Source organism: Oreochromis niloticus, linkage group LG7 (assembly GCF_001858045.2).
Source record: "Oreochromis niloticus isolate F11D_XX linkage group LG7, O_niloticus_UMD_NMBU, whole genome shotgun sequence".
In the NCBI taxonomy this organism is placed as follows: domain Eukaryota; kingdom Metazoa; phylum Chordata; class Actinopteri; order Cichliformes; family Cichlidae; genus Oreochromis; species Oreochromis niloticus.
Genome location: NC_031972.2, coordinates 33906122 through 33931024, shown reverse-complemented (window position 1 = coordinate 33931024; position 24903 = coordinate 33906122). Strand labels below are relative to the sequence as shown.

General features: G+C 39.5%; 1 protein-coding gene across 2 annotated transcripts in view; it reads left to right on the top strand.

Annotated features, from left to right (window-relative positions):
- Nucleotides 1-24903, top strand: part of dcc (DCC netrin 1 receptor) — a 324319-nt gene that overhangs the window by 185743 nt on the left and 113673 nt on the right. For both annotated transcript variants that reach the window (XM_025909079.1, XM_019361335.2), the window contains exons 8-12: nucleotides 3043-3202; nucleotides 13318-13472; nucleotides 14154-14302; nucleotides 14486-14624; nucleotides 20491-20540. In XM_025909079.1, the coding sequence (XP_025764864.1) occupies nucleotides 3043-3202; nucleotides 13318-13472; nucleotides 14154-14302; nucleotides 14486-14624; nucleotides 20491-20540 (653 nt within the window). The remainder of the gene's footprint in view (nucleotides 1-3042; nucleotides 3203-13317; nucleotides 13473-14153; nucleotides 14303-14485; nucleotides 14625-20490; nucleotides 20541-24903) is intronic.

Genomic DNA, 24903 nt, shown 5'->3' with positions numbered 1-24903 from the left:
AACTACAGGACCCAAATGGTCACCAACAATACTCAAATGGACTGTAGCATTCAAACTATAATTGGTTGTCATTAAGGGGCCAAAAGTGTGTACCAAAAACTTTCCCCACACTGCCCATGCCCATGATTTCATGCTGCTCACGCCAAAATCCGAGGCTACCATCTGTTTCTATGTATTCCCAGTCTTTGGAGAGCCTGTACACACTGCAGATTAGAAATCGTTTTCTTGGATGAAAAGTGAAGTGGAACCTTGAGCCTGCTGGCTTCAAGAAAACTTTTGTATTCTACTGGTCATTACAGTTGTGCATATCTGAGATACCCTAACCTTTCTGTCAACTCCGGCGAGTCTGGGTATTCACCTTGCATGAATAAGCAGGTCTAAAGGTCCTCCTGATAAATTGCTTTTTAATAAATAACACCATGTCCACAACCTTAGACTCAGGTTTGATGTCAAATAATTGTTGCTGTCAAAATGGTTTGCCTGAAAGTATCATTATTGCGCAGGGTGGCTATTTTTGTCTAAGAATTATATAGAGACCTTGAAGTTCCTGTAAAGTTATGGCATTATGGCGTTATTAACAGGTACACACTGAGGTGCAGTTTTGAATATTTCTATTCTGGTTCCACGTTCTTCAAAGTTTGGGACTCTCAATGACATGAGTTTAAACCTTACAGGCAGTCACCTCATTAGCCATTGAACTGGCCTTGTGACATAGAGCAATTGTCCTTTATTTTATTGCCTATCACAGCTGTCATTGGAGATTTTACTGAGATACATTAAAAGTATGAAGGCAGTCAGGAAAGGGAGGATGGAGCTGTTCAGAAAGTGTGCCTGAAACCTTCATAGTGACAAGTAGAAACAGCAGCAATTATTTGATTGAATAAATCCGCAGAGGCACAGCAATATTCTGTGGTTGGTCAATTTGAATGTTAATCATAAGTACAGGTAGGCAGCCTGGAACAAATGGAGTGGTCTTCATGCTGACAGGTGAAAGTCTGAAGAGAAGAGATTAAACTGCTTCACTGCACTTGTCTAAGAGATTTAAGAAAATGACTAAAAATGAATGTTCCAGAACATGTCGTTCATTTTATTTTTATTTTTTAAAAACTTTACTTTTTGCTCAAAAAAGAAAAACTTAGACATAATACAGAATATTTAAACCTCTCAAATGAGTTTCAGATAATACTGAACACTGTTAGTGACCAAGAATCTGAACAAGCAGAAAGTAAAATGTGAGTATCCTGCACATCCAGAGGAGAGCAGTCATTCTTGATTTCATTCTCATCTTCATTTACTTTTCTTATAATCTACCCAGTAACATATTTTCATACTGATCAGAGCATTTCATACTTGTACCACACTGAGCAAGAGTTATTGGTTTCTATTTCCATACCTCTCGAGATTGGATGTGTAGTAGATTTGTGGTTTAAAGATTTGCCAGGATTGGTCAGGAGGAGTTATTGGTAATACAGATGGAAATAACACTCATGACATCTTAACCCTCCGCGATGTAACCCTAACCCTAACTTACCCCTAAATTTTGGAGAAAAGCAAAATTTGATATTTGTATGAAGAGTTTTTGAACTCTGTCAGATTGAATGATTAGTTTCTTTGTTCCCTGAATGCCAAGACCAAGAAGAACAATTTAATAAAAACAAAAATGACAAATTTCTATTGCCTAGGGCTAGACTTGAGGTCTTTGTTAGCAATGACATAGACCTCAGACGTTTAAGAAATACCCAGCTGCCAGTTAAAATGCTACAGACGTAGCTACTTTGAAAAATGAATTGAATCTTAAGGAACATCTACATGGCATTGGCAGCTGTCCCACCTTTGCTTTGATTATATTCATACAGTATAAAAGGTAAAAATCTGCTGCAGTCAAGCAGTAGTTGTAATAGAAGGGTCAACATGAACAGTCAGCAGGAACTCTTTGGTAAAGGTACGTGAGTTAGTGTTAATGGCCAAGAGTAAACCATTTTGAAAGAAAGCACGAGTCTGAAATGAAAACTGCTATTATCTTTTTGGTTAGGAAGCATCATCAACTTGCAAAATACACAAATCTTTGCTTTTTTTAAAACAGCTAAACTTTGAATTTTAACACTATTCAACCTATTGTATCTCTTGATGATGCCTATGTACCATTTAGACATCTTTTAAACTTACTTAAATTGCTTAGTGGGTAAATGTCAGTTAGTAAATGGTTAAAATTAGGTCGAGTTTAAATCTTTGTATTCGCCCTGGTGCTAGATTTGCTCAGCTACAGGGCCAGTGTCCTGTTAATAGCTACTACATTCTTAGCTGTATCATGCCTGGCCATTTAGGCATATGAAACAAAGGGCCTCAAAAACACTGTAGGTGCTGAGAAAGTAAAGGTCATGTCAGAAAAATGTACATTTTTTCAGTGTGTTTTGTTTCCTTGCAGTAATTAAGATATTTTGGAAAACTGGATGAACACATTCATAACAATTCAGATTTGTTTGTAACTTCTGAGAACTGAACTGAACATTGTTAGAAAAGTAGGAACTTTAAAGCATCATGTTCACATAAAATTAATATACCATGTGTGTTTTAATGTCATGGCATTAAAACAGTGTTAACTTTCAGATGACTGATATCTGTTTGATATCTGATTGATAACTAAGCTCTTCAGATGCTCTGCTGCTTTTTCTTCTTGGCTGTGATCTTCTTTACCACTCTTCTTCCTTCTTTTCTTCCTTCTTGTCTCTTCCACGTCTTTTCCGTTCCTTATCTGCTCATCTCATCTGTCCTTTGCTCGTTTTGTTGTTTTTTTTTTCTTTGCTCTGTCTCCTTTGCTCGCCTCCCGCACCTCCCCTCCACCTCCCTCCCGTCGTCCCCCATCCTTGTCCCTGCTTCTCCTTTCCTTTCCCCTCCCTTCCCTGGATAAACTGTTAACAGAGGCCACGCCCACTCAGAATAGACCTTCCTTCACACCTCCTCCTCTTCCCCGCCCTTCTCCTGCTCCTCCTGCTCCTTCTGGCACCCCTTTGACTTACTCCTCCTCCTCTGATCCCCCACCAGTGTCCCCCAGCCCAGGCGTTGCCCTCCCCTCTGCCCCCCGCGACCTGGTCCCTGTCCTAGTGTCCAGCCGATTTGTCCGACTCAGCTGGCGCCCCCCAGAGGAGTCCGGAGGAGCTGTTCAGACCTACGGTGTTTATTACTCCCAGGATGGAGTCGATAGGTAAGATAAGCCTGTTTTTCTTTTTTCTTTCTTTCTTTTTAAAAAAAATTGACTTTGTTTGCTCTGACACAGTCGGTGAATCTGCATTATCCCTGTAGTTAAAAGCACAACAGATAAACAGGCTGTATGCATGCGCAGGAGTGCTGTGAAGTGAAGCACAAATTTTAAATCTTTACCACGTTATGGAATAGAATAATATAGCCCTTTAGTGTCCTTGTGCATGTACAACAACATTGTTGAAATGGAGGATCTATTGTTTCACTTCATCCAGAGGGAAGTGGTAATGTGGACAATCATAGGAAAAAAGAGCATTTTATTTAAAATTTGACAGGTGCCAGTAGTAGGCCATCATTAACTACGATTAACAAGTTTAAAACCCAAAAGCAACATTTTAAAGTTGTGTTTAAATAAGTGCCACCCCCTGGGGATGAATAATTAAGCCAGTGGGAAAGTGCAATTTCTCTAATGGCCTGCTGAAGTTGGCCATTAGAGGGCCTTGGTGAGTAAAGTCACATAGACAACCATTAAAATGGCCAAATATGGCTTATGGTAAGTTACTGCACTTGTCTCAGAATGTGGTTGTGGCGCTGTGCCATTAATTGTAGTAACAGACTGTATTAATTGTAAGCTTCAAAGAAGGCTGCCAACAGCACTTACACCTGGTCCTAAGCCTGGTCACATTTATCAGTGTTCATAAAAATTAATGAATATGCTGACTGTAATAAGGTAGAAGCAGCTATGGAGAATCAAAGTGAAAGAAACAGCAATTTAATCAATGTTCACATAAGAAAAAAAGAAAATTAAGAGCTATACAGACACCACGAGAAAACAATAAAAATCAACGAATTAAACCTGAAGAAAGAGGTGACTGTGACATGATTAATTGTTCTAATTAAAGAAACTTTCAATCATAAAGTGAAAAAAAAAACACCGGTGAAGCAAAGCAAATAATATAATATGTATTATTTTCTACACAACCATAAGCTCTCATTCATGTCATCCTGCTGAAAGTCTGCTAGTTATAAACCCGAGACATGACACCCAACTTTGGCTTTATAGTTACAAGCGCTACAGACACAGACAAGATTTTTCCTTTGATCCTGCTCCTAACTAGATGTAAGACTTTGGGTTTGGGTGGTAGCAGCAAGAAAAACAAGGTGGGAATCCTTGACACAATTACCCACATCCCAAAGTTTTTCCTAAAATATTCTACTTACAGTTATTTAAACAAAAGGAGAATTTTAAAAAGAGCAGCATGAAAGATTTCTTTTGTTTCTCTTATTTATTTGAAAATGGATTAACTGGATAACCATATAAATTTTAATTCTTTATTTGCATATATATATACATATATATATATATATATATATATATATATATGTTTAAAAAACCTTAATTTGCAAATTTGCAATGTTCAGTTATCCAGGTAAGGAAATCTCACTGATCACTGATTATGAGCGTGATTCACAGAGAGAGAGCTGGAGAAAGGCTGTAATCACAGTATTGTGATGGTGAAAAATATCTCCTCAACCAAAGAACGGTCAAGGTGATCCAGGAGAGAAGAAAGAGAATCATTGCCTAAGTGTTACGTCCCTCTGCAGCCTCTAATCTGCTCAGTGTGTTCAGCTGGTGCTAATTGGCCACACCTAGTCAGGTGTGGATAAAACCATACCTGAGGCAAGCTTCCGGGGAGCTCACTTGCTTTTGCCTTGGTGGCACCAGCCATTTTAGCCAACCTCCTATGCCGTTTTAAGATAAAACCTCTTCCTACCTACACTCTGCTATTTGTCTCCTTTTTTTATGTTGCGGCCTCGAGCCGGGTCGTAACACTAAGCAAAAAGATTTGGTGATCCCATATGTGACAGAAAAGCTGAGATACACTTTTTAAAAACACTGAACATTTCTACATCTTTCAAACCCCAAAATGCACTATGCCAAAAATTGTAATATATGTGTAATATATGTAATAGAGTGCAAATTTTAACCACCATATAATGCTTTGATTGCAGCCATCCCCCAGCTCTCTATAAATAGTACTCATAACCACTAATCACTGATCATGACAGTTTGCATATTAATAATCGTGAAATGTAGCCCATGGCTATTGTTAGTCAATGGTGCTAGTTTCAGTCATTGTGCATCTGTACTGTTTATGAGGTTGGTGGATACCTCAGAGCAAGACTGTAGCAGTCTTTTGGTAACAAAACGTTTCTCACAATAAAAATCCAGATAAACAAAACTGTCTGGGAATAAACAGACAAATGTCTAAGAGCAAATTCCCTGATCAATCAGATGCCATGTAGTAAGAGTAAACATGTCTTGGAATACTCAAACATAGCATCTGAGTACTGTGTACTTATATCCCATTATGGTGGGGAGTTTTTTGGTAAGATGCCATGTCATTATAAAGTAACTGGCAAGACATTTCACACAAATCCTGAAGTCATGCCTTGTGGCTCCAAATGAACTATCTGCAGATTGGTAGAGCTGTGTGGACAGATCCTCTAGCAACCATAAATTTCTGTATAAAGTCTCTACATTATCCATAAGAAGTCGATGAGGTATTTTCGTCAGGAACAAACTGGCCAGCAGTGACATTGTTTTACAGAGACTTGCTGCTTACTTGGCTGAAAAAGACAGATGAACTCATGTTGTTGACTCAAAGGCATCTGCAACCAAGATCCTGATTTAGCAGTTGTTAGCTTATAAAGGGATAAAAGTCTGATGGTGCAGAGTTGTGTACCAACAGTGTGTAAAAGACAACAGTGCATTTCTTAGATCACAGCTCTGGTGCACACAGCAGCTCAAAGCACTGAGTAGAAAAAGCTCTGGGTGACACATTGGTGACTCCCATGCTGATGTTAAATGGTTACCTCTGACAGTCGGGGCTCCAGCTGAAGGCTTTCACATCCAGGCTTTTAAGCTTTGTTACCTCAGAGACAATCTAGGCCTGCAGAGCTCTGGGCCTCTGAACGGTAGGCTGGACAAAAGAGCCACTGAAGTTTGTGTCATGAAACGATTCGATAGAGAGATTCTGTCAGTCCTAATGACTTACAGAAGGAATAGACACAGAGGTTTTGTCAGTTCTAATGACTTTGAGAAAAATGCCGAGATGGGTTTTGTCAGTGCTAATAACTTGCAGAAAATGAGAGGGGAGGGAGACTGAGAGAGAAAACAATGAAAGATTACAAAAGAAGGGGAAGTGGCGGGGGGGAAGGGTGAGGATGACTTTTTTTTGTCAGCTGTAATGACTTCCTGGAAATATATTGACAGCAAAATAGAGAAATATCTCAGCAGATCAAGAAAGAAAATGGAAAAAGAAAGAAGGCAGAAGGGATTAGATGATGAAAAGATGTTTTGAGGTAGACATCCGTACGAGTTGTTACACCTCTTTCCAAAGCAGGTCATACTGATTACTGTTATTTTCAGGATATGTTAGGGTTCTTCTCATAATTACCATCATTTTACATGCCAATGATACCTATTTCTTTCTCTTTTCTTTCCCTCTAAATGTTCCCCAGCAATAGCCACTACTTTGGACTCAATTAGCAGTAAAATTAGAACACGTCCTTATACATAGATGCTGTGAGACCAATAAGACGCGCTGTTAAATGTACCCTAAAGCCTTTGGCAGGAACTACTACAGGTTTCACTTCAGCTAATCCACCTGACAGGTATAGAAACCTGTTTAATGTTAGTCATTATTAGTCTCTGGTTCTCTTCCACAGGGTGTCATTTGCCCTGTATCCCTCCCCTCAACCCCAACCAGTCATGGCAGATGGCTTCCTATCCCTGAGCCTGGTTCTGCTGGAAGCTTCTTCCTGTTAAAAGAGTTTTTCCTTCCCACTGTTGCCAAGTACAGGGGGTCATCTTATAGTTTGGGTTTCTCTCTAATACTGTGGGCGTTCATCTTACAATATAAAGCTCCTTGGGTCAAAGTAGTGGATCAACTGATATACAGATAATCTCTGTGTCTGCATTGTTTAGTACTGCTTGTTGAATTAGCAAAATGGACAAATAATACAAAAGAGTTTCTTCTTAACTCAGAGCTGAGATGTTATAAATCTGATCTTCAAGTTGCAGTAGATAGTAAATCCCACTGACACATTTCTGGTATTTATTGGTGCCAAGATACGTACTAATACCACAGCTGACAAAAAGGAGTATAGGGATATCCCTCAGTATATTGGGATTGTTAAAATGTCTTAATGTAATGAAGGACTGTCATTTATATTACTGAGTTGAGTAGTTCTTGCCATAACTTTGATTAATACAAATGCTATCTCCTTAAATAAGGAGATAGCATTTGGAGAAAATAGCATGTATTGTGACATTTAGACATAAATTTTTGGCTGCTGGACTTCAGTGAGGAATGGCATTATTGTGCAGAATCCCAGATGAAGGTAGGAAAACTGCTCTGTCTCGACTTTGGTAGTGGTAGCAGAGCGAAGACAGCAAATAGCCCATAGAGACTTTGGATGAGATGTCCCGTAAATGTCTCCAACCAGTCAATCAGAAACTGACTTCATGACAGTGACCCGACGGCCTGACATCAGTGTTTTCCAACCTTTTGGAGCCACGGCACATACTTCACATTAGAAAAATCACACTGCACACCACCAAACAAAAATGTCACAAAAAGCATATTGATAATTTTGCCCCGCACACCAGGTATAGCGGAATTGGCTCAGTTTGTCCCCAGTATACCTTTTTTGCTTTCTTCTGACCACTACTCATGCTAGAGCCTTCACCTGGGTCGGAATTTTCTCCATGACCCAGGTCAGACTGACAACTTTTTCTTTTCAAATATGTATCTATTGCTATTACGCGCTGCGTTGTCTCACTCACAGCATGACTATTATGTAATTTCTACTTCGTCTTCCTCTGTTTTACTGGCAGTTGGCAACCCATTTAATTAGAGCAAGTAGTTAGTTGTACTGCCCTCTAGTGGAAGAGAATGTAATTGTTCTGCCCGTTATTCACGCCGATTGCTTAGAGCAGCGGTCCCCAAACCCCGGGCCACGGCCCGGTCCGTGAGTTGTTTGGTACCGCGCCACGAGAATTGAGGCTTGGGTGTGAAATTTATGGTTTTCAGGGTTTTTATCGTTAACTCAGTTTCCCTGGGTCTTTTCCCGTGTTGTAGTTGTGTGTCTTATTTTGAAAGAAATATTTACATGTTACCATAGCGACCAGAGAGCATTAAGGGGCAGAGAGAAGGATGTTACTCTCAATGCTGTTGGCGCATTTCAGGAAGACGCTGCTAATAAAAGTTTCACAACTACACACTGAATTCGCATTTATTATTATATTTACAAAATACCACAGACACCTTAAAGGCCGGTCCATGAAAATATTGTCTGACATTAAACCGGTCCGTGGCGCAAAAAAGGTTGGGGACCACTGGCTTAGAGTATTAATCAGGTGGAACCATAATAATCTTCCACGGCACACCTATGTGCCGCAGCACAGTGGTTGGGAAACACTGCTCCAGTGGGCCCTCTACTCACTGCCTGGTACTGTGGCGCCCGATTGGCATTTAGAATACCAGTATTGTCACGTCTACCACTGGCACCCTGCTTTTCACAGATGAGAGCAGTTTCACTGTGAGCACATGTGACAGACATGAAAGGGTCTGGAGAAACCGTCGAGAAGATGTAATGCTGCCTGTAACATCGTGCAGCATGACCGGTTTGGTGGTGGGTCAGTGATGATCTGGGGAGGCATATCTATGGAGGGACAGAGCTCTACATGCAACAACATCCTGACAGCCATTAGATATTGGGATGAAATCCTTGGACACATTGTCAGACCCTACCCTGGTGCAATGGGTCCTGGGTTCCTCCTGGTGCACAACAATGTCTGGCCTCATTACCCAGGCAGATCCCGGAGGATGAAAGAAATGATGCCACCGAGCTCCAGGAGCTCAGTGATGTCCTGGTCCAGATCTGGGAGGTCCCCGGGACACCATCTATCGTCTCATTAGGACCCCCGATGTTGTCAGTCATTCATATGAGCACATGGAGTCCATATAAACTACTGAGCACCATTTTGAGTTGCTGCAATGAAATTTCGGCAAAATGAACTAGCCTGCTGCATGATGATGTTTTCAAAGTGTTCTTTTAACATTATCAGTATATTTTCTAATTACATGCATTGATATTTGTCATTTGGAGTTTAATGTGAATCCTTTTGAATGCTGTAATTATAGGTACATCCAAGCTCAAATGCAGTTTGTAATGTTAAAGGAGAAAACCAGATGCTCAGAGTGAAAACGTGCCAGCAGTATGGGACAATAGGCGGTAAATTAATAATGCTGTTTTTAAATTTAGCAAGCCTGTTTAATGCAGGTGGGTTTTTAGTGCCATGGTAAAATTCAGTCTCACTTGAGAGCGATGTTGTTGCTGCTAAACTGCAGCTATATTGCAACCCCAAGGCTGATGAGATTAGGGTGGAACAGAAAGTCTGCAGGGTGAGGAAAGGGAGAGATAAAAACAGAAAGAGGTGAGATCCTTATAGAGTGGGAAAAAAATGAGAAGAAAGGCCAGAGAGATGAGAAGGACTCAGTAAAGACGTAAGCAGAGGAAGAACTATTTTTTTTCTCTCTCTGTGGGTTATTCCTGTACGAGCCGACTTACTGCCCTCACACGGTGGCCTTTTCAAGGCCAAACAGAGTTCACACTGTATCCAGCCTGCTGGTTACCTCCACATCCAGCTTCGTGTCTGTGCCTTTTTACTCGCAGCCTTGGAAAAAAAAAACAAAAAAACATGGATTTATATACCCCGAGAACTCCACTCACCTTTTGTGTTTTCTTTAACCTTTGAGTGTCACTGCTGCTGCCGGTGATAGCGCTTGATTTGGTGCTCTGTCAGTGTGTCAGATTGCCATGTAATTTACCGTGTACATCTGTGGTCTGCGGATGATAAATTCTGATAACCTCTTGACAAACTGCGCCCCCCCCCCCCAAAAAAAATCACCTAAGGTCCTCGTTCAGAATGGCTGATATACTGCACATGGTGTAAGTTGTTTATTGAACAATTGTGCGAAGCTTAAAGAGGATAAGCGCAGCAAATGCTACATCCGTTTTAATCATAGTATGAGACCAGGCAGCTTTGGCACTGAATCTGCCACATGCAACAATCTTCTCTCAGTGGCAGTGTGTGGAATTACATGAAGATCTTGGTATATGAACCTTTTAGAATGGAGTTTTTAAGTTTTTAATTGGGTAAAGCTCAAATCTGATGTAGTTAACCATGTGACGACCCTAAACACAACCCTGAGCAATCTGAATATATAATTTTTGTTTTTATTATATTGTCCTCAAAAGAATTGGCAGTCAGTGAGCAAAGACAAAAACATTCTCATAAACTTTAAAGGTAATAATATGTCCATTTTACCCTTTAGGGCTAGGGTTCATCCTTAACAAAAAGCAGTAAAGGCTTAACAACCTATTGAAAAACAACCCTTAAAAACGTAATTTCTCTAGAACACCAATTAAATTGTTACACTCAATCCAATTCACTTAATTAATCAAATAGCAAAGCTATAGCTGTGGTGGAAAGTAGGTGGTGGTTTGGTTTAAGAGGCTCATTGCTTTCCCCCATGCAGCTTCTCCCAGTTGCATTCACCATCAAGCTCAAGGTTGCTCATTTAGGCCTCACATTTGTGGATTTATGATTGAGTTCATTTAAGACAGTTTCTTTAGTCAAAATGTCAGAAATCCCATCGTAATACATGTGATTAGCCTCAATCTTGCCTCTGCCACATGCCCTTTAACAATAAAAGCTGAAGTGAAATGAACAAATCCACACTGGTGAGTAACTGAAACTCAATTAAAAACAAAGAGTCAAATTGAAATTAAAATTCAAACTAATTAGAAAATGCAACTACAATAACAAAATACTGCTTTTCTGTCAGATGCTGCTGATAAGGTGTCCTTAGGAGTCAGTACCTGGACTCATGGGCTGCAAAACAAAAAGGAGGTTGGCGGTTAGTCTTTCACATGATTGCTGTTGCTGAACTGCTTTATATCCAAGCGTATTAGCCAACAACAGTACACGAAGTATCTGAAATCAAGTAACAGTAACATATTTTTATAACTTACCAGGAAGTCCTGTTTTTTCATCTGTCTATATATAAAATGAAGTTGACTCATACAGCTCCCGCCGTTGCCAGTAAAATGGAGACTCCCATTTCTGACTATCAGCTAGAAGACTGAGATTTATGTACCATATAAACTTTGAGTATATGATTTGTCTGTGATTTGTGGTTTGTCTGCTGGTTAGATTTAAGCCTGTAGTTGTCTAACATGTTAGGTTTAACAACAATAACCTGACACAGTGGTTTAATCCACATGTTTAAATGTGAGTCTAGTGGCGTCTTTAACAGAGTTTATATGTGAGAAGCAGGGAATGAGACACTTGTGTGTCAGGCTTGCACAACAAACAAAAGAAGAAATGTGTTCTCAAATTTTTAACTGATTGATCAGCGCTAACGAGAAGTGTGAAACAGCTAATTGTTCTTTTCCTGTAATTTTAAAATAGAGCCAAAATGCCTCCAAATGAACATATTATATCTGGTTTGTTTAATCTGTACACAAAGGAGACAGAACATCAGTGTTTGTAGGAGTTATAAAGAACTCCTTCTTAGAGAACAGGCACATTTTACTTGTGACTGTTCTGCATTTTGTACATATTGAGACAAATTGAAATCCTCTCTAGTATTTAAAAGACTACACTGCAGGATAGACGGTTTTCTAAAATACAGGTTTTCTCCAACTGCTATAAAGGAAAAAAGGGAAGGCTGGCATTATAGGTCAAGGTTAACTTTCACCGTATGTAGCTGTTGACACCACCAGCGTCCAGTGGAATAAAAACGTACAAGTCACTACAAAGTCTATGTTAGAAATTTGCAGACTGGAGGGGAATATGATGGAAATTGCCACAGAGAAAAGAAAAAACAGATATAATAAAGGCTGGAAAACTGCTTTTAACTTTGTGAGGTGGGTGTAAAACAATTCTCTGGGAGGTTTTACTCACTTATTTGCAGTGTTTCACTGGGGAAAACATGATGTGAACCAGTATTGGAAATTGTGCCTCAGCGTTCGTTTAATTTAGGGAAGTAGCAAAGATTTTGGACCTGGAAAAGGTTAGTGAAGCCAGACTTTACAAGTAGATCGTTTGCCATGAAATATTTCCCCCTAAAAGCAACAAGCTGACACTTTACGGTGTCTTATGTTAAGGTAGGCTAGCAGAGCCCTGTTGCAAATCCACAGTTAAAAGACATAAAGTTCATTTGTATTTGTCCCACAACTCTAAGCTATGACTGCAAGAGTCTCTCTTTATGTTAAACCTTGAAATGAGCTGAACAGATGTGCACATTGAACTAATGATGAGCTTGTAATTGCACTGAATTCATCACTGCTTATTTAAAACCTTTCACACCATCCCCGGCTACAGTAATTTATTTACAGTACATATCTGAGCAGTTCCCATTTCCCTTCTGTCTGAATTAAGGACGAGTTACAAAGTTCTTTTGTGCTTCTCAGTGGTAAAGTCAAGATTTGGCATGCAGTGAACATCAGTGCAGGGATGTTTTATCTGTTTTCATCAAAAGGAAGCAAAATCCTGCCAACAAGTTTCCTTTTATGTTTTATCTCCAGGAATATTTTCAGTATTCTTTATAAAAAATGCAACAGCATGTTTTCCTTACAGTGAACTGAAGCCACAGTGTGTGTTTGATGTTGCTGTGGAAACATGCTAATCATTGCATCTGGGTTCGTCTCATCTGTGGTCTGGCGATTAGTTGAGAACTGCGAGGCTGCAGAGGTGCTGTAATCTGAGGATTAGCTGCAGACAGTGAGGGATTACACAGATTGCAGCTGATTACAGCAGCGATTATCTGTGCTGTTACAAAGTAGAGATGGACTCTCTTTTTGGCAGGATTACCTCCCAGTTTAAATCTATTTAAATAAAACCCCAAATAAAAAGAAAAGGGTGTAGTTGTTACATGTAATTACCATTACTTTCAGGAAAACACACTTGGTTCTTTTTCCTTTCTTTTCTTGTTTTTCCTGTAATAAGCAGTTAATCCATGGTGCTTTTTTTTTCCATTTCAGGGAGAGGTCGGTAAACGTGTCAGAGCCGGAGTCTCTGGAGCTGACAGTTTCCAACCTGAAGCCGGAGGAGAGCTACAGCTTCAGAGTTGTCGCTTATAACGACATAGGGCCAGGAGAGAGCTCCGCCCCCCTCAAGATCACCACAAAACCTGATCGTAAGACACAAACACTCCATCACACACAAACACACACTTATACTGTGCTTGGTCATCTGTATGAAACGTCTTTTTCTTTTTGCCCATTATTTCATATTTTGGGTCAGACTACAGTTATCTGAGCTCAATGAGGCAGACTGTCAAGACCAACATCCAGCTATGGAGTTCTCTGTTAGCCAATAGGAGAAGGAGAAAATAGGTAGAAAGACCCAGACTTGCTGTGATGCATGGATGGATCCATGGCTGTTGTTGGTTCCTTACACCTCTTTCCTCGTGATCTCACTCAGGTGGAAAACAAGGAATGTCTGGCCCAGATGTGGCCCACATTTGGCCTTGAATAATGTCCAAGTTATATAGGCCAGATGTTATTATAGCAGGCTCGCTCAGTGGGTTGGATAAGCTGTTGTAAATCTAAATGTCAAATTGTTAAAAATGTATCCCATATTCCAGTCAGTATACCGTCTTTTTTTAAAGACATTAAACCTGTCCATGCTAAATTTAGTGATACAGGAGTGAAATAGGCCTTTATTTTGATGTGACACAAAAATGACAGCTAGCTAACCTATAGACTCTCATGAAAATCAGGGTATTTAGAACAGGATCATTCTGTCCCTGCGGTAATGGTAACACGTGGCTAAAAGTAGCAGCACTGGTAACAGAAGTGTTTGTGTGTGCCTTCAGTCCAAGTTCCCAGCAAGGTGGAGTCTCTGCGAGCATTGGCTCTTTCTCCAACCTCCGTTCAGGTTAGCTGGGAGCCACCCAGCCTTCCGAACGGCCCCATCCTGGGCTACAGGCTGCTGTGGACCGAGAGCCCATCGGGCAAGGAGCAGGTGAGTGCCATTGCAGATGGAGTACGATGCTTTAATCAGAATCAGAATACTTGACATGACATCAGAATACTTTATTGATCCCTAGGGGAAATTATTTACATAGTCTGAGTCATTGTTTTGGAGTTCATTTGAGCTTACTCGGTTGTTTGTTGAATGTGATCAATACTCTGTGTTTGTGTTCAGAGTGTGGAGGTGAATGGACAAAACTATAAGATGGAGGGACTCAACAAGTTCACAGAGTACACAGTTCGAGTTTTGGCCATCAATCGCTATGGACCAGGGACCGCCTCAGATGCCGTCAGTGTCACCACCCAATCAGATGGTGAGCTGTGTCTTAACATTTCCTCATTTATTCTGTGTGGCAAGTCACATGTATCAGGAAATGAAACAAGGCATGACCATGTTATAACAGAAGGAAGGTCACAGGGGCTTTTTCTCTGTGACTGAAATTCCACTGGTCTTCAGCATCCCATTATCCACTCTTTCAGCTTCTTCTTTTCTCATGTTTGATAGTAACCTTAACATCCACTCGCTCACCAGTGAACAGTACTTGTGTTGTATGAGTCCCATTTGGGTACGCAAAGAGGTAAAACTTCTTTATAAAGGAGTAGATATAGTTCTGTGCACAGAACGTTCGCAGACGTGAGCCTTTATTTCCTTATGTTCTGGTTGGAAAATTGGAAATGTAGTGATTTATTGAAGCACTATTCCCATAGTAGTCTTCAGGAAAACTTCTCCAAGCCTTTTGTTCCATAAAATATACCACACTATTTCATAATGATCTGGGCTCTGGGAAGGCCAATATATGATGGATATTGTTCCATTATATCTGTTTCTATCTAGGTATCAGATCATTGTGATCCTGAAAAATGAAGCCATTATCAGTCAGATACGTTTAGCCTGGTATTGCATGGTGGATCAAAATCTGATGGTACTTTTCTGCATTCATAATTCCATAAAATTTGATAAGATCTGCAAAACCACTGGATAAAGGGTATCCCCAAACCATGACAGAGCCTCCACTGTGTTTTGCAGGTTGTAAGAACCTTTTTGACAGCCACCCATTCAGTGAAACGTTTTTTCCTATTTCTGTAGATAGTTTTTAAGGCCTGCAACATTGTCTTTTGCCCTTTACTCATCTCATTGCCTCAGATTTTATAATGATGCAGTGCACAGCATGCTGAAATATGCCAACTTTTACTAACAACTTTTGAACTTTTGAATGAGCAGGTACCAAAGATTCGAACCTAACCCTCACCGTTAATACATCTCTGGAAAATTGGTGGATGTTAAGAGGATTAAAATAGCAGCTCACTGTCTTCTTTGGGGTGTGCTGTATATATGTCATTTTTGGCTAGACTGATTAAACACAGTACAGTAATAAATACCAAACTTCTTGTAAGAATTGTCAGTGTCATACAGTAACAACAAGAAAAACTAATTTATTATATTTACAGGATCTGTTGCAGTTTCTTCCAGCCACGTCCACTGTTAATATCTAACATCAGCACAACAATGACACACTGGTGCACAGGCCTGTTTTTTTAAGTTGCTCACAATAGGCTGCTAAAAATCCACTCTCTCGGAAATACCAAGGACATGCTCTCAAAGGAAGCTATCACTGTGGTTATGGAAGAAAGTATTGATTTTGGTGGATGTTCAAGAGTGAACTTAACCCATCCAGTTTAAAAGAATCTGAAGAGGATTTTATTGTTTTTGCAAACTGATACTTGTTATAACACGAGTGTCTTATCTCAGTCCGAGGTAGTCCACGCTGAAAATTCATCTGCTCGGGCCATACATCGCCCGTGCAACATACATTTTATTCAGCTGGGTCCTCAAAAGTCTGAAATACAAATTTGCACAAAGTACATTTTTATGATCAATAAATTGTCTTGAACTTTGTTTAGATGGGTTATGAATATATTTATTCACATAACCATTTTCAGGCTCACTAAACATTTAGCTCACACAAAGTGACTGCATCTTTAATGTCATGCTATTTTTGGAACAATCTAGACTCCAATTCTGACGACTATATCAGCGGGAGATAACTAGACCTCACTTTAAGACACAGTGGTTTCACTTTTCAGACCCTGAAGCAATGTCCAAATGATAAAGTACAGCTTGTTAGTACTGGGTTGGACCGCCTTTTGACTTCATTCTTCATGGCACAGTTTCAACAGGGTGCTAGAAACATTCCTCAGACATGAACATGACATGATCACACAGTTGCTGCAGATTTGAATCTCTTTATTCACCACATCTCAGAGGTGCTCTGTTAGATTGGGATCTGGTGAATGTGGATGCCATTTGAGTACAGTGTCACGTTCAAGAAACCAATTTGAGATGATTTGAAGACATTATTAATATGTTATTAATATCCTTCACCACAAGGAGTCCAGAATATTAAAGAGTGACTTGTGCAGCCTGACTGGTTTGAACTGGTCCTAGTTTCAAGCAGCACTTCAACTTGGACCTGAAAACTGCTGGGCGAGGTGGTGTCTATTACCTGGCACTGTCTGTATGTGTGTGAGAGAAAGAGACCAAGAGAAGAGCCAACAGCAACACAGTCTTTAGCCCTTCTCATAGACAGCCCCCCCTCTTGCTGTCAGGAGTTTCATTAGGAGACTCGGGGGTCTTTAATTAAGTAGGCAGAGGAAGGAGCAGCTTCATTTAAACCTCCTTTTAGCCTGACACATTAAATGGAGTCCACACACACACTCACACTTAATCTTTCACATGGTTTAGTTTTAAAGTTCGTCATGTGTGGGGCAGAAAAGAGGAAGAAACGAAGAAGTTCATAAGTCATGAAAACATTGAGAGAAAAAGTAGGAAAAGAAATAGATTCAAGTTAAGAAACTTGTACTTGCATGCAGTCAAATCTTTACTTGCTGATTGTTTGAGAAAATCCTCATATCTTACATCTTATTTTAATGTTACCACATAATCACCCATGAAAGGCATGGATGCCTTGACGTATTCTGAGAGGGGAAAAAAAGACATCAACTCTATTTTTACAATCACTGGTTTGATTAATTTGACCTTTGATTGCCCACTACAGACACAGGGAGTGAAATGTCAGTGAGTGACACTGGGAGCCTAATATGTTATCACAGATACTATTAAAAAGTCTGTGGCCTATGAATAGTGGACATTTATGTGGTTTAAAGAGCTGTCTGTGGAATTTAATGCTTCACTAGATAAATGCATCCGACTAGACGTTCTCAGGGTGAAAAAGGATTGTTCTAAGTGTCACTGTGGATTGTTCACTTCGTAGACATTTAAAAAAAATGGACTATTACAAAGTACTCAGCATACATTTATGGATGTCCACATCTAGTTGCCTCCACTAGTTGCCATCAGAAAGACTAGTCAGTTAAACTAATATTTTTTTTAATTGTCCATCAGTTGATGCCAACTTGCCAGCATTGAGAGATGTAGACATATTCAAACTGAGGATGAGGATGGGGAAAAAAGGTGACTGAAGTCTTGAGTCTGACATGGTTGTTGGTGCCACACATGCTGAGAATTTCAGAAACTGCTGATCTGTTGGGATTTTCCTACACAACCATCTCTAGGGTTTAGAGAGAATGGTCCGAATAATGAGAAAATTTCCAGTTAGTGGTGACTGTCTGAGTGAAAACACCTTGTTGGTGTGAGAGGCCAAAAGAGAATAGCCAGACTGCTTTGAGCAGAAATGAAGGTAACAGTAACAGAGATAACCGCTCATTACAACGAGGGTATACACTAGAGCATTTCAAAACGCACAACACAACAAACCTCGAAGCAGGGCTACAGAAGACTAGACTGGGTGTCATTTCTGTATAAGGACAGGGAACTGAGGCTATAGTTCACACCGATTCACCAAAAGTGACTAATAGTAGAATCCAAAAATGTTGCCTGGTCTGATGTGACGCTCTGACCCTAGCATGGGATCAGAATTTGGCACCAACAACATGAAAGCCTAAATCTGTCCTGCCTTGTGTTAGCACTTTAGGCTGCTGGTGAATGTGTAATAGTGTTTGGGATATGTTCATCATGTCAATCCCTTTATAACCACAGTGTGCTCATCAGCTTGATAACATGCCATGTAACAAAGTTCGCATAATCTCAAACTAGTTTCTATTTGGGTTTAATTACGGGAATTCACAGTCGCCAGTCCAATAGAGCACCTTTGAGATGTGGTGGAACCAAAGATTCACTTCATGGATATGCGGCCGGAAAATCTGCAGCAACAATGTGATGCTTTCATGTGTGTGCCATGAAAAATTAATGCAGGTCCAAGGCCATCAGGGGGTCTAATCTGGCACTAGCAAGGTTTCTCGTGAAGTATCTGTTAAGTATATACGTCACTTTTGGCCTGAAGAAAAGGAATACATTATTAGCTTGAGGTCGAGTAATTAGCCCTCGTGGGTATGATTGTTTAAACTGTAATGGACTCACTAGCATGTAAGCACTCGACTTACGCAATATCCAACCAAATTCTGCGCTGTGGACATTTCCCTCCAAGAAAAAATGCTGCTGGTGCTACCACTGCTAATATTAGCCACACTCTGCAAACAAATCTGACAATTGTCACATATTTTAACTGTACTTAAATTATAATTTCATTACTGAAAATCAGTTTCAAATGGCCCTACAACATAGTTCTGAGTGAGTCTTGAATGAGGTTTAAGAAGTCCCAGTTTCACTCTGGCTCCCTATTCTCTCCTAGCTTTTGCATGGTAGGACAGTGTGCTTTACATTTTCTCCACAGACTGAGTCTTTTAATATCAATGCAACATTCAGCTTCTGATGGGTGTGCAGAGAGGGACACTGTCATTAATAAACTTCCACAGAGACAGAGAGAACGGAGGCGTGCGTCCAGCTGCAGTCGCACCATAAAAATGATCTGAAATAACACAAACACACACTCGCAGATGCAGAGCGGCTGTATTGTGAATCTTCCGGCTGCGTCTCGATGATAACGGTGACTTGTGGGCTAATTGAATTTACAATAAAACTGATTCATAGACACACGTAGGAAGACACACACACACACACACACACACACACACACACACACACACACACACACACACACACACACACACACACACACACACACACACAAATAGCGAGCAGCTGAATCAATAGATAAGCCGTTGACAGTTAATCAGGCATCTGATTGGACAGTTCACTCAAACCAAAACTCCCTGATTCTCAATGTGAATGTTGCACTTTGCTTCTGACACAAAAACACATCTGCTGCTTTTTGTAGAAGTCTGTCAACTCTTTCTTCTATTATTCATTCATCTCTTCTTCTTCACCATCATCCTCTCTTTTGTGTTCCATTTATTTGGGTATTTTTCAGTGCTTTTTGTTTCTCTGTGAGTTAGTTAGCAAGATTACACAAAAACTTCGGAGCCAAATTTCATGAAACTTCGGGTGGTGGAGCTCTTCCAGTTTGTGTTTGTCTTCCTCTTTCATCCATTTATTTTTTCTTGTCTTTGTTTGATCTCTTTTTAGCTTTCTCCTCTTTGTTTTGATTATTTTTCTTTCCTTTGCATCTTCCTCTTCATCTTTTTTGTGCTTTTATGTACTAAAACTGAGTTCTTTCCTCTCTAAACTTAAGAGCTCTTATGTTTCATTCTTTTTCATCTTCTGATCTTCATGCTTACTCTTTCATTTTCTTCCTATTATCTTCTTTTTTTATTTTTTCTTCATCTTTCGTCATCATCCCATTTTCCCCCTGTGATCATCATGTTCACTTTGCCTCCCCCCCCTTTGTTTTTACTTGTATGTTTCATTTTTGTCTCTTTTAGGAAATAAATCACATTTTTAATAAACAAAAGTTTCAGAAGGACTTAAGTAGCCATGTTAAGAACTTTCGATCTCAGTATGTGAACTCATATTCGTGGTGGTAATCTTACTATAGCGTTCCTATTCACACATGTACATGTGTAGTTGTCATTTTGCAGGAGCATAGATTTGTTTGCATATTCAGGATTGAACCAGCATCTTAAACTTTAAATTTTAAAATCATGTTCAAATGTAAAACCAGAAAGACACTTTTTCTCCATAGCTTCTTCCTTTTTTATTAAGAAATAATATAATTAGAGCTATTGTTGTATTTTCGTATTGACTTATATGTTGCATTGTTTGTTTTTCTGACATTTTCCTTTCCTTTATATTTGTCTCTGCAGTACCCAGCGCTCCTCCACAGAACATCACCTTAGAGGTCGTCCTGTCCAGGGTGAGTTTAAATACCCATATTTTTATTCCCTCTTCTCTCTGCTCAGTACACTGCAACAACATCCACATCATAATCTGCTCCATTCGCGGTGGTATTACCAGTAAAATCCAACGTTATCCCCTTGAACAGACAGACTCTTTCACCTTTTACGATCTGAGCTTACGGACTTTAACATCACTGCCTGACTTTCCAGGTTCTGTCTCCCTTGAAGTGACTGATGGCTGCTTATTCTAACACACATCTAAACAGTGACACAGCCATCAGTCAGCAGTCGCTCTCTAGTGATCTGGCCTCATTTTACTGATTGATGGGATCCTAGAATGTGCATAAATAAATGTCTTTCCGCATTTTTCCCAACTCATTTATGTTTCCTCTGTTGACTGTCCAAGCTGCTCATGTGATTTATGTGTTGAAAAATATTTACATGCTCTAATTCACACACAGTCAATACAGAAATTGACGTTTTATGTCACAAAAAACGAGTGACACCCCCTCTGTGCCCACCAACAGATCAGACAGCTGGTGCAAAGGCTGTAGCCATGAAGGGAAGGAGCTTTTCTAACATCTTTAAACCTGTGAGAGCTACAGGACTGTGCAAAAGTCTTGAATCAGCCTTCATTTCTTGATATTTTCGTAGGAAAATAGTAAATAAGCGCAGTGATTTACTGGAATGTGTGCAAAATTAAAAGGAAATATAGTGCACTGCTCAAATAAATGAAGTAACAGTGATCAGAGTTTGGCATTAAGTCAGTAAACCTCTGAGATATTGATCTGGTCAGTTAAGTAACAGAAGGGGTTGTTAATCACTCTCAACTGCTTTCATTTAAATGAAATTAACAATGGATGCAGTACAGGAACAACAGTAAGAAGCTGTGCATTGTTTTGGACTTGGCTAGGGTCAGTGCCACTACTGTGACCAGGTGATAGATGAACCCTGCACAGATTACACAGGTAGTCCAACTCCTCTGAGATGGTACACCAATACATGTCATTGCTAGAAGGTTTGCCACAATAACAGAAAGCAAACAGAGAAAACACCAACAAACATACCCCCTTATGAGCAGGCGCTTTGGGGACAGCGGGAAGGAAAAACTCCCTTTTAAAGGGAAGAAACCTCCAAAAGCACCAATCTGAGGAGGTGCAACTATCTGCTGTAAACAAATCTTTAAAGCTAAAAGTAATTTGTAATATTTGAGTGTTGCAATTTGCAAGATCAAAAGTCTTACAATAAATTTGGTCAATCTCAAATTCAAGATTATCCTCTTAGGTATGTCCAGACAGCTTCCAGGATGGCTGCTCTGTAGGTTCACTACAGACCTCAAACTTGGACAGATAGTAAACGTCATCTTTGGTTTTAAGCTGGATGCATTTCATGTTGATGATTAATTTTGATGATGAGCAGCTACAGCCAGCAGTTTTGAGTGGAAGCATCAACAGTTTTCAAACCCAAAGGCAGCACGTCAGGTGACGAGCAAAGCTAGGAGAGGGCATGAACCATGAAGACACTGTGAATTAATCCCTGAGGGTGAGTCTGACAACACGTCAGTTCTACTGTTGTTTCTACTGACTTCTACTCTTAAGTCCAGCGGTGTCTTAGGAAAGAACAGTTAGAACAAACAATATGAGCTATGGTATGTTCCAGTGTGCCTCTTGAAAATGCATAGAAAGGCTGTTGTCTTGACTTTGCCTCAGGAGGAGCCCACAGTGTAGGTTTTGAAGAGCTCTTGTTTAAAAGTATACTTCTCAAATATAACAGAAAATGTGTCTGGTAGGAGACACTGGGGGGGGGGGGGAAGCAAAATGTAGCATATTAGCAAGGATCAGCCTTGTTTAAATAAAATTACTCAAATGAAAAAATAACTTGGAAAGCATGTTATTTTTAACAGTAGTCACTGCCTCCATTCATTTTGAGTGGTACTAAATATGATTTTAAACTGAATTAATTCCTGAACTGCATAAAATCAGCAGGAGGTGGCTGGAATGGATGGTGGGCGTACAAAGTACTCAAGTTTTACACCAGCAGCTAGAGTTCACGGGCTGACTGCTGTCTGTGGTTTAATCATCAAAGCATTGGTTGAAGCTTTGATTAAATTTAAATAAACGTCTTCAGTCAATGTGCACTTTTATTTATTAAAACACACTACCAACCTTCTGAAACCTTCTTATATTATATTATATTATATTATATTATATTATATTATATTATATTATATTATATTAATGGTTTTTCTGCTTTGCTGTTACTTTTCTAGTAATGTTATTATGTTTACTGGTACATCCAATAGAGCTGCCATTACCAACAGGTTGTCCATTAGTATTAGTTGTGTGATATGCTCCCAACATGGCATACAGTAGGATCAGAAAGATCTTTATCTGGTTTACAGAGCAGGTATTAACTAGTTTCAAAATATTACCATTTTACTGTCAGACTGTGAAATACACCAAAAAAAAAAAAAAAAAAAAAGGTAAAGTTCAATGAATTTTTAATTTATCATTTGTTATAGTTAAGGTGCTGTGATAGTGTTTATAACAATATTATAATAATCTTTGAACAAACTGGATAAGTGTTGTACAGGAGGATATTTAAATCCTAATGTCTTTCTTAGATTTTGGTACTCAAACCTAAAACCTAAAAGCAAATGCTCCTAAGCACAATATGAACTGCTGTCCCTGGTCAACAAACGTCCACCTTTTCCTGTTCTTGCCCCTCTGACTTCCTGCTGCAGACTTTGCAATCTTTTAAAAAGCTGCAATCTTCTTTCATTGTCCTGTGTGATGGCAGTAACACAAAAAATCTATATTTGAGTATGTTTGTGAAAATGTTTGGCTGTAACACAGTTTCTAAATTATCCCAGGATCATGATCAATCATGATATTTAACATACAGAAATTCATAGAGATACATCTATGGCTGGGAAGTACTGTCAAATAATATTATCTGACAAGTTTGGCCAGAACCGTAAAATCAACAGCTTAACAATGTTGCAGTTACAACCTCTGTAAAATGTGATAATAAAATATTATTTTACTATAACACCAAAATCCCAAATGACCCAAATGTGTTTTGAAGAGATGATGATAAGCTGAGAAGAAACCTCTGATGCAAAAATCTGAGGTAAACCAAATCAATACCAAAGATAAAGTCAGATTAGTCCAAAGTTCTTGCTTCCCCAGCAGCCAAAAGCACAACAGCTTGGTTACGGCCGCAGGATCCATTTAAGTAGTCCTGGGAAGGTTTTTGCAGTTTCTCCTGCCTTTTCTCTGTTTTTAATACCTTGGTCGGGTATTTGAATGTAGAGAAGTGGTGGAGATGCAAGTTTGAATAAACTCACCACCTTCTTTCACTCTGTTTCATCAGATGTTGTGTGATCAGGTTATTTCATGTTACTCAGAAAGCAGCAGTGGAAAAGAAAATCATGAATGTTTCTGTTGGCTGTGTGAGCGACTTATAATTTATGTCCATACAAATGGAAGTTCAGACAGTCTGTGGAGAGTTGACCTCATTTAGTTTCCGTCCACTTATTTTTCTGCATGTGATTGATATTTCTCTGACGACTGGCTCTTAGGTCAAGGCTGATTGATTGGCGATGTCAGAGGTGTTTGATGGCTGAAAGCCTCAGGATACATGTCTAACAAAGAGCAATGTGGTTGTCTGTTGTTGAAAGATGAATGCCAAACATACTGGAGCTACACCCTGACCTCAACTTGCACTCAGACAAAGAGAAGAACAAAAAACATTTTACATAAGGGCAAGATAATTAGAGATTACTATTACTGTTATCGCTTGTTCTAACAGTATCACTGGAAGCAACAGTGGTACTGAAGAGAAAAGAAAAGTCACATTTCAAGTAAGAGTCTCTGGGTTAGTTGAAAATGTTTTTGCTACCAAATGCTGACTCTCTGGTAAACATTACAAATTTCAGACACATCAGAGGCAATCAAAAAGATCTGCTTAAGCTGATTGTCCTCTAAAAAGATGTTCTCCATGCAGCAGACATTATGAATTTGGTGAAAGTTATGTAAGATGATCATCAGTCAGCACCACCAGTGAGGACATCAAATTTATATTGTCAACATAGTGAAGTGCGTATCCTCAGGCACCCCAATATTCTTTCAAAGTCAGATTTTTCTTTTTTTCAGCTTGATGACATGAGAAAAAGCATCCATGCAGTTGGTGACTAACTGTGTGCACAGTTTGTTTCTGTAGATTTCGGCACTTTCTCTGTGTGTCTTCCTTCATGATACTGAGATCAGGGTTGTGGCCAAACTTTGAAAGGAAACTCAGTGAAGCGACTGCAGTGTCTGTACAGTAGCTTTTATAAGAGCTGTTTGATTTCTCTAAATAATAACAGAAATCCAAGGT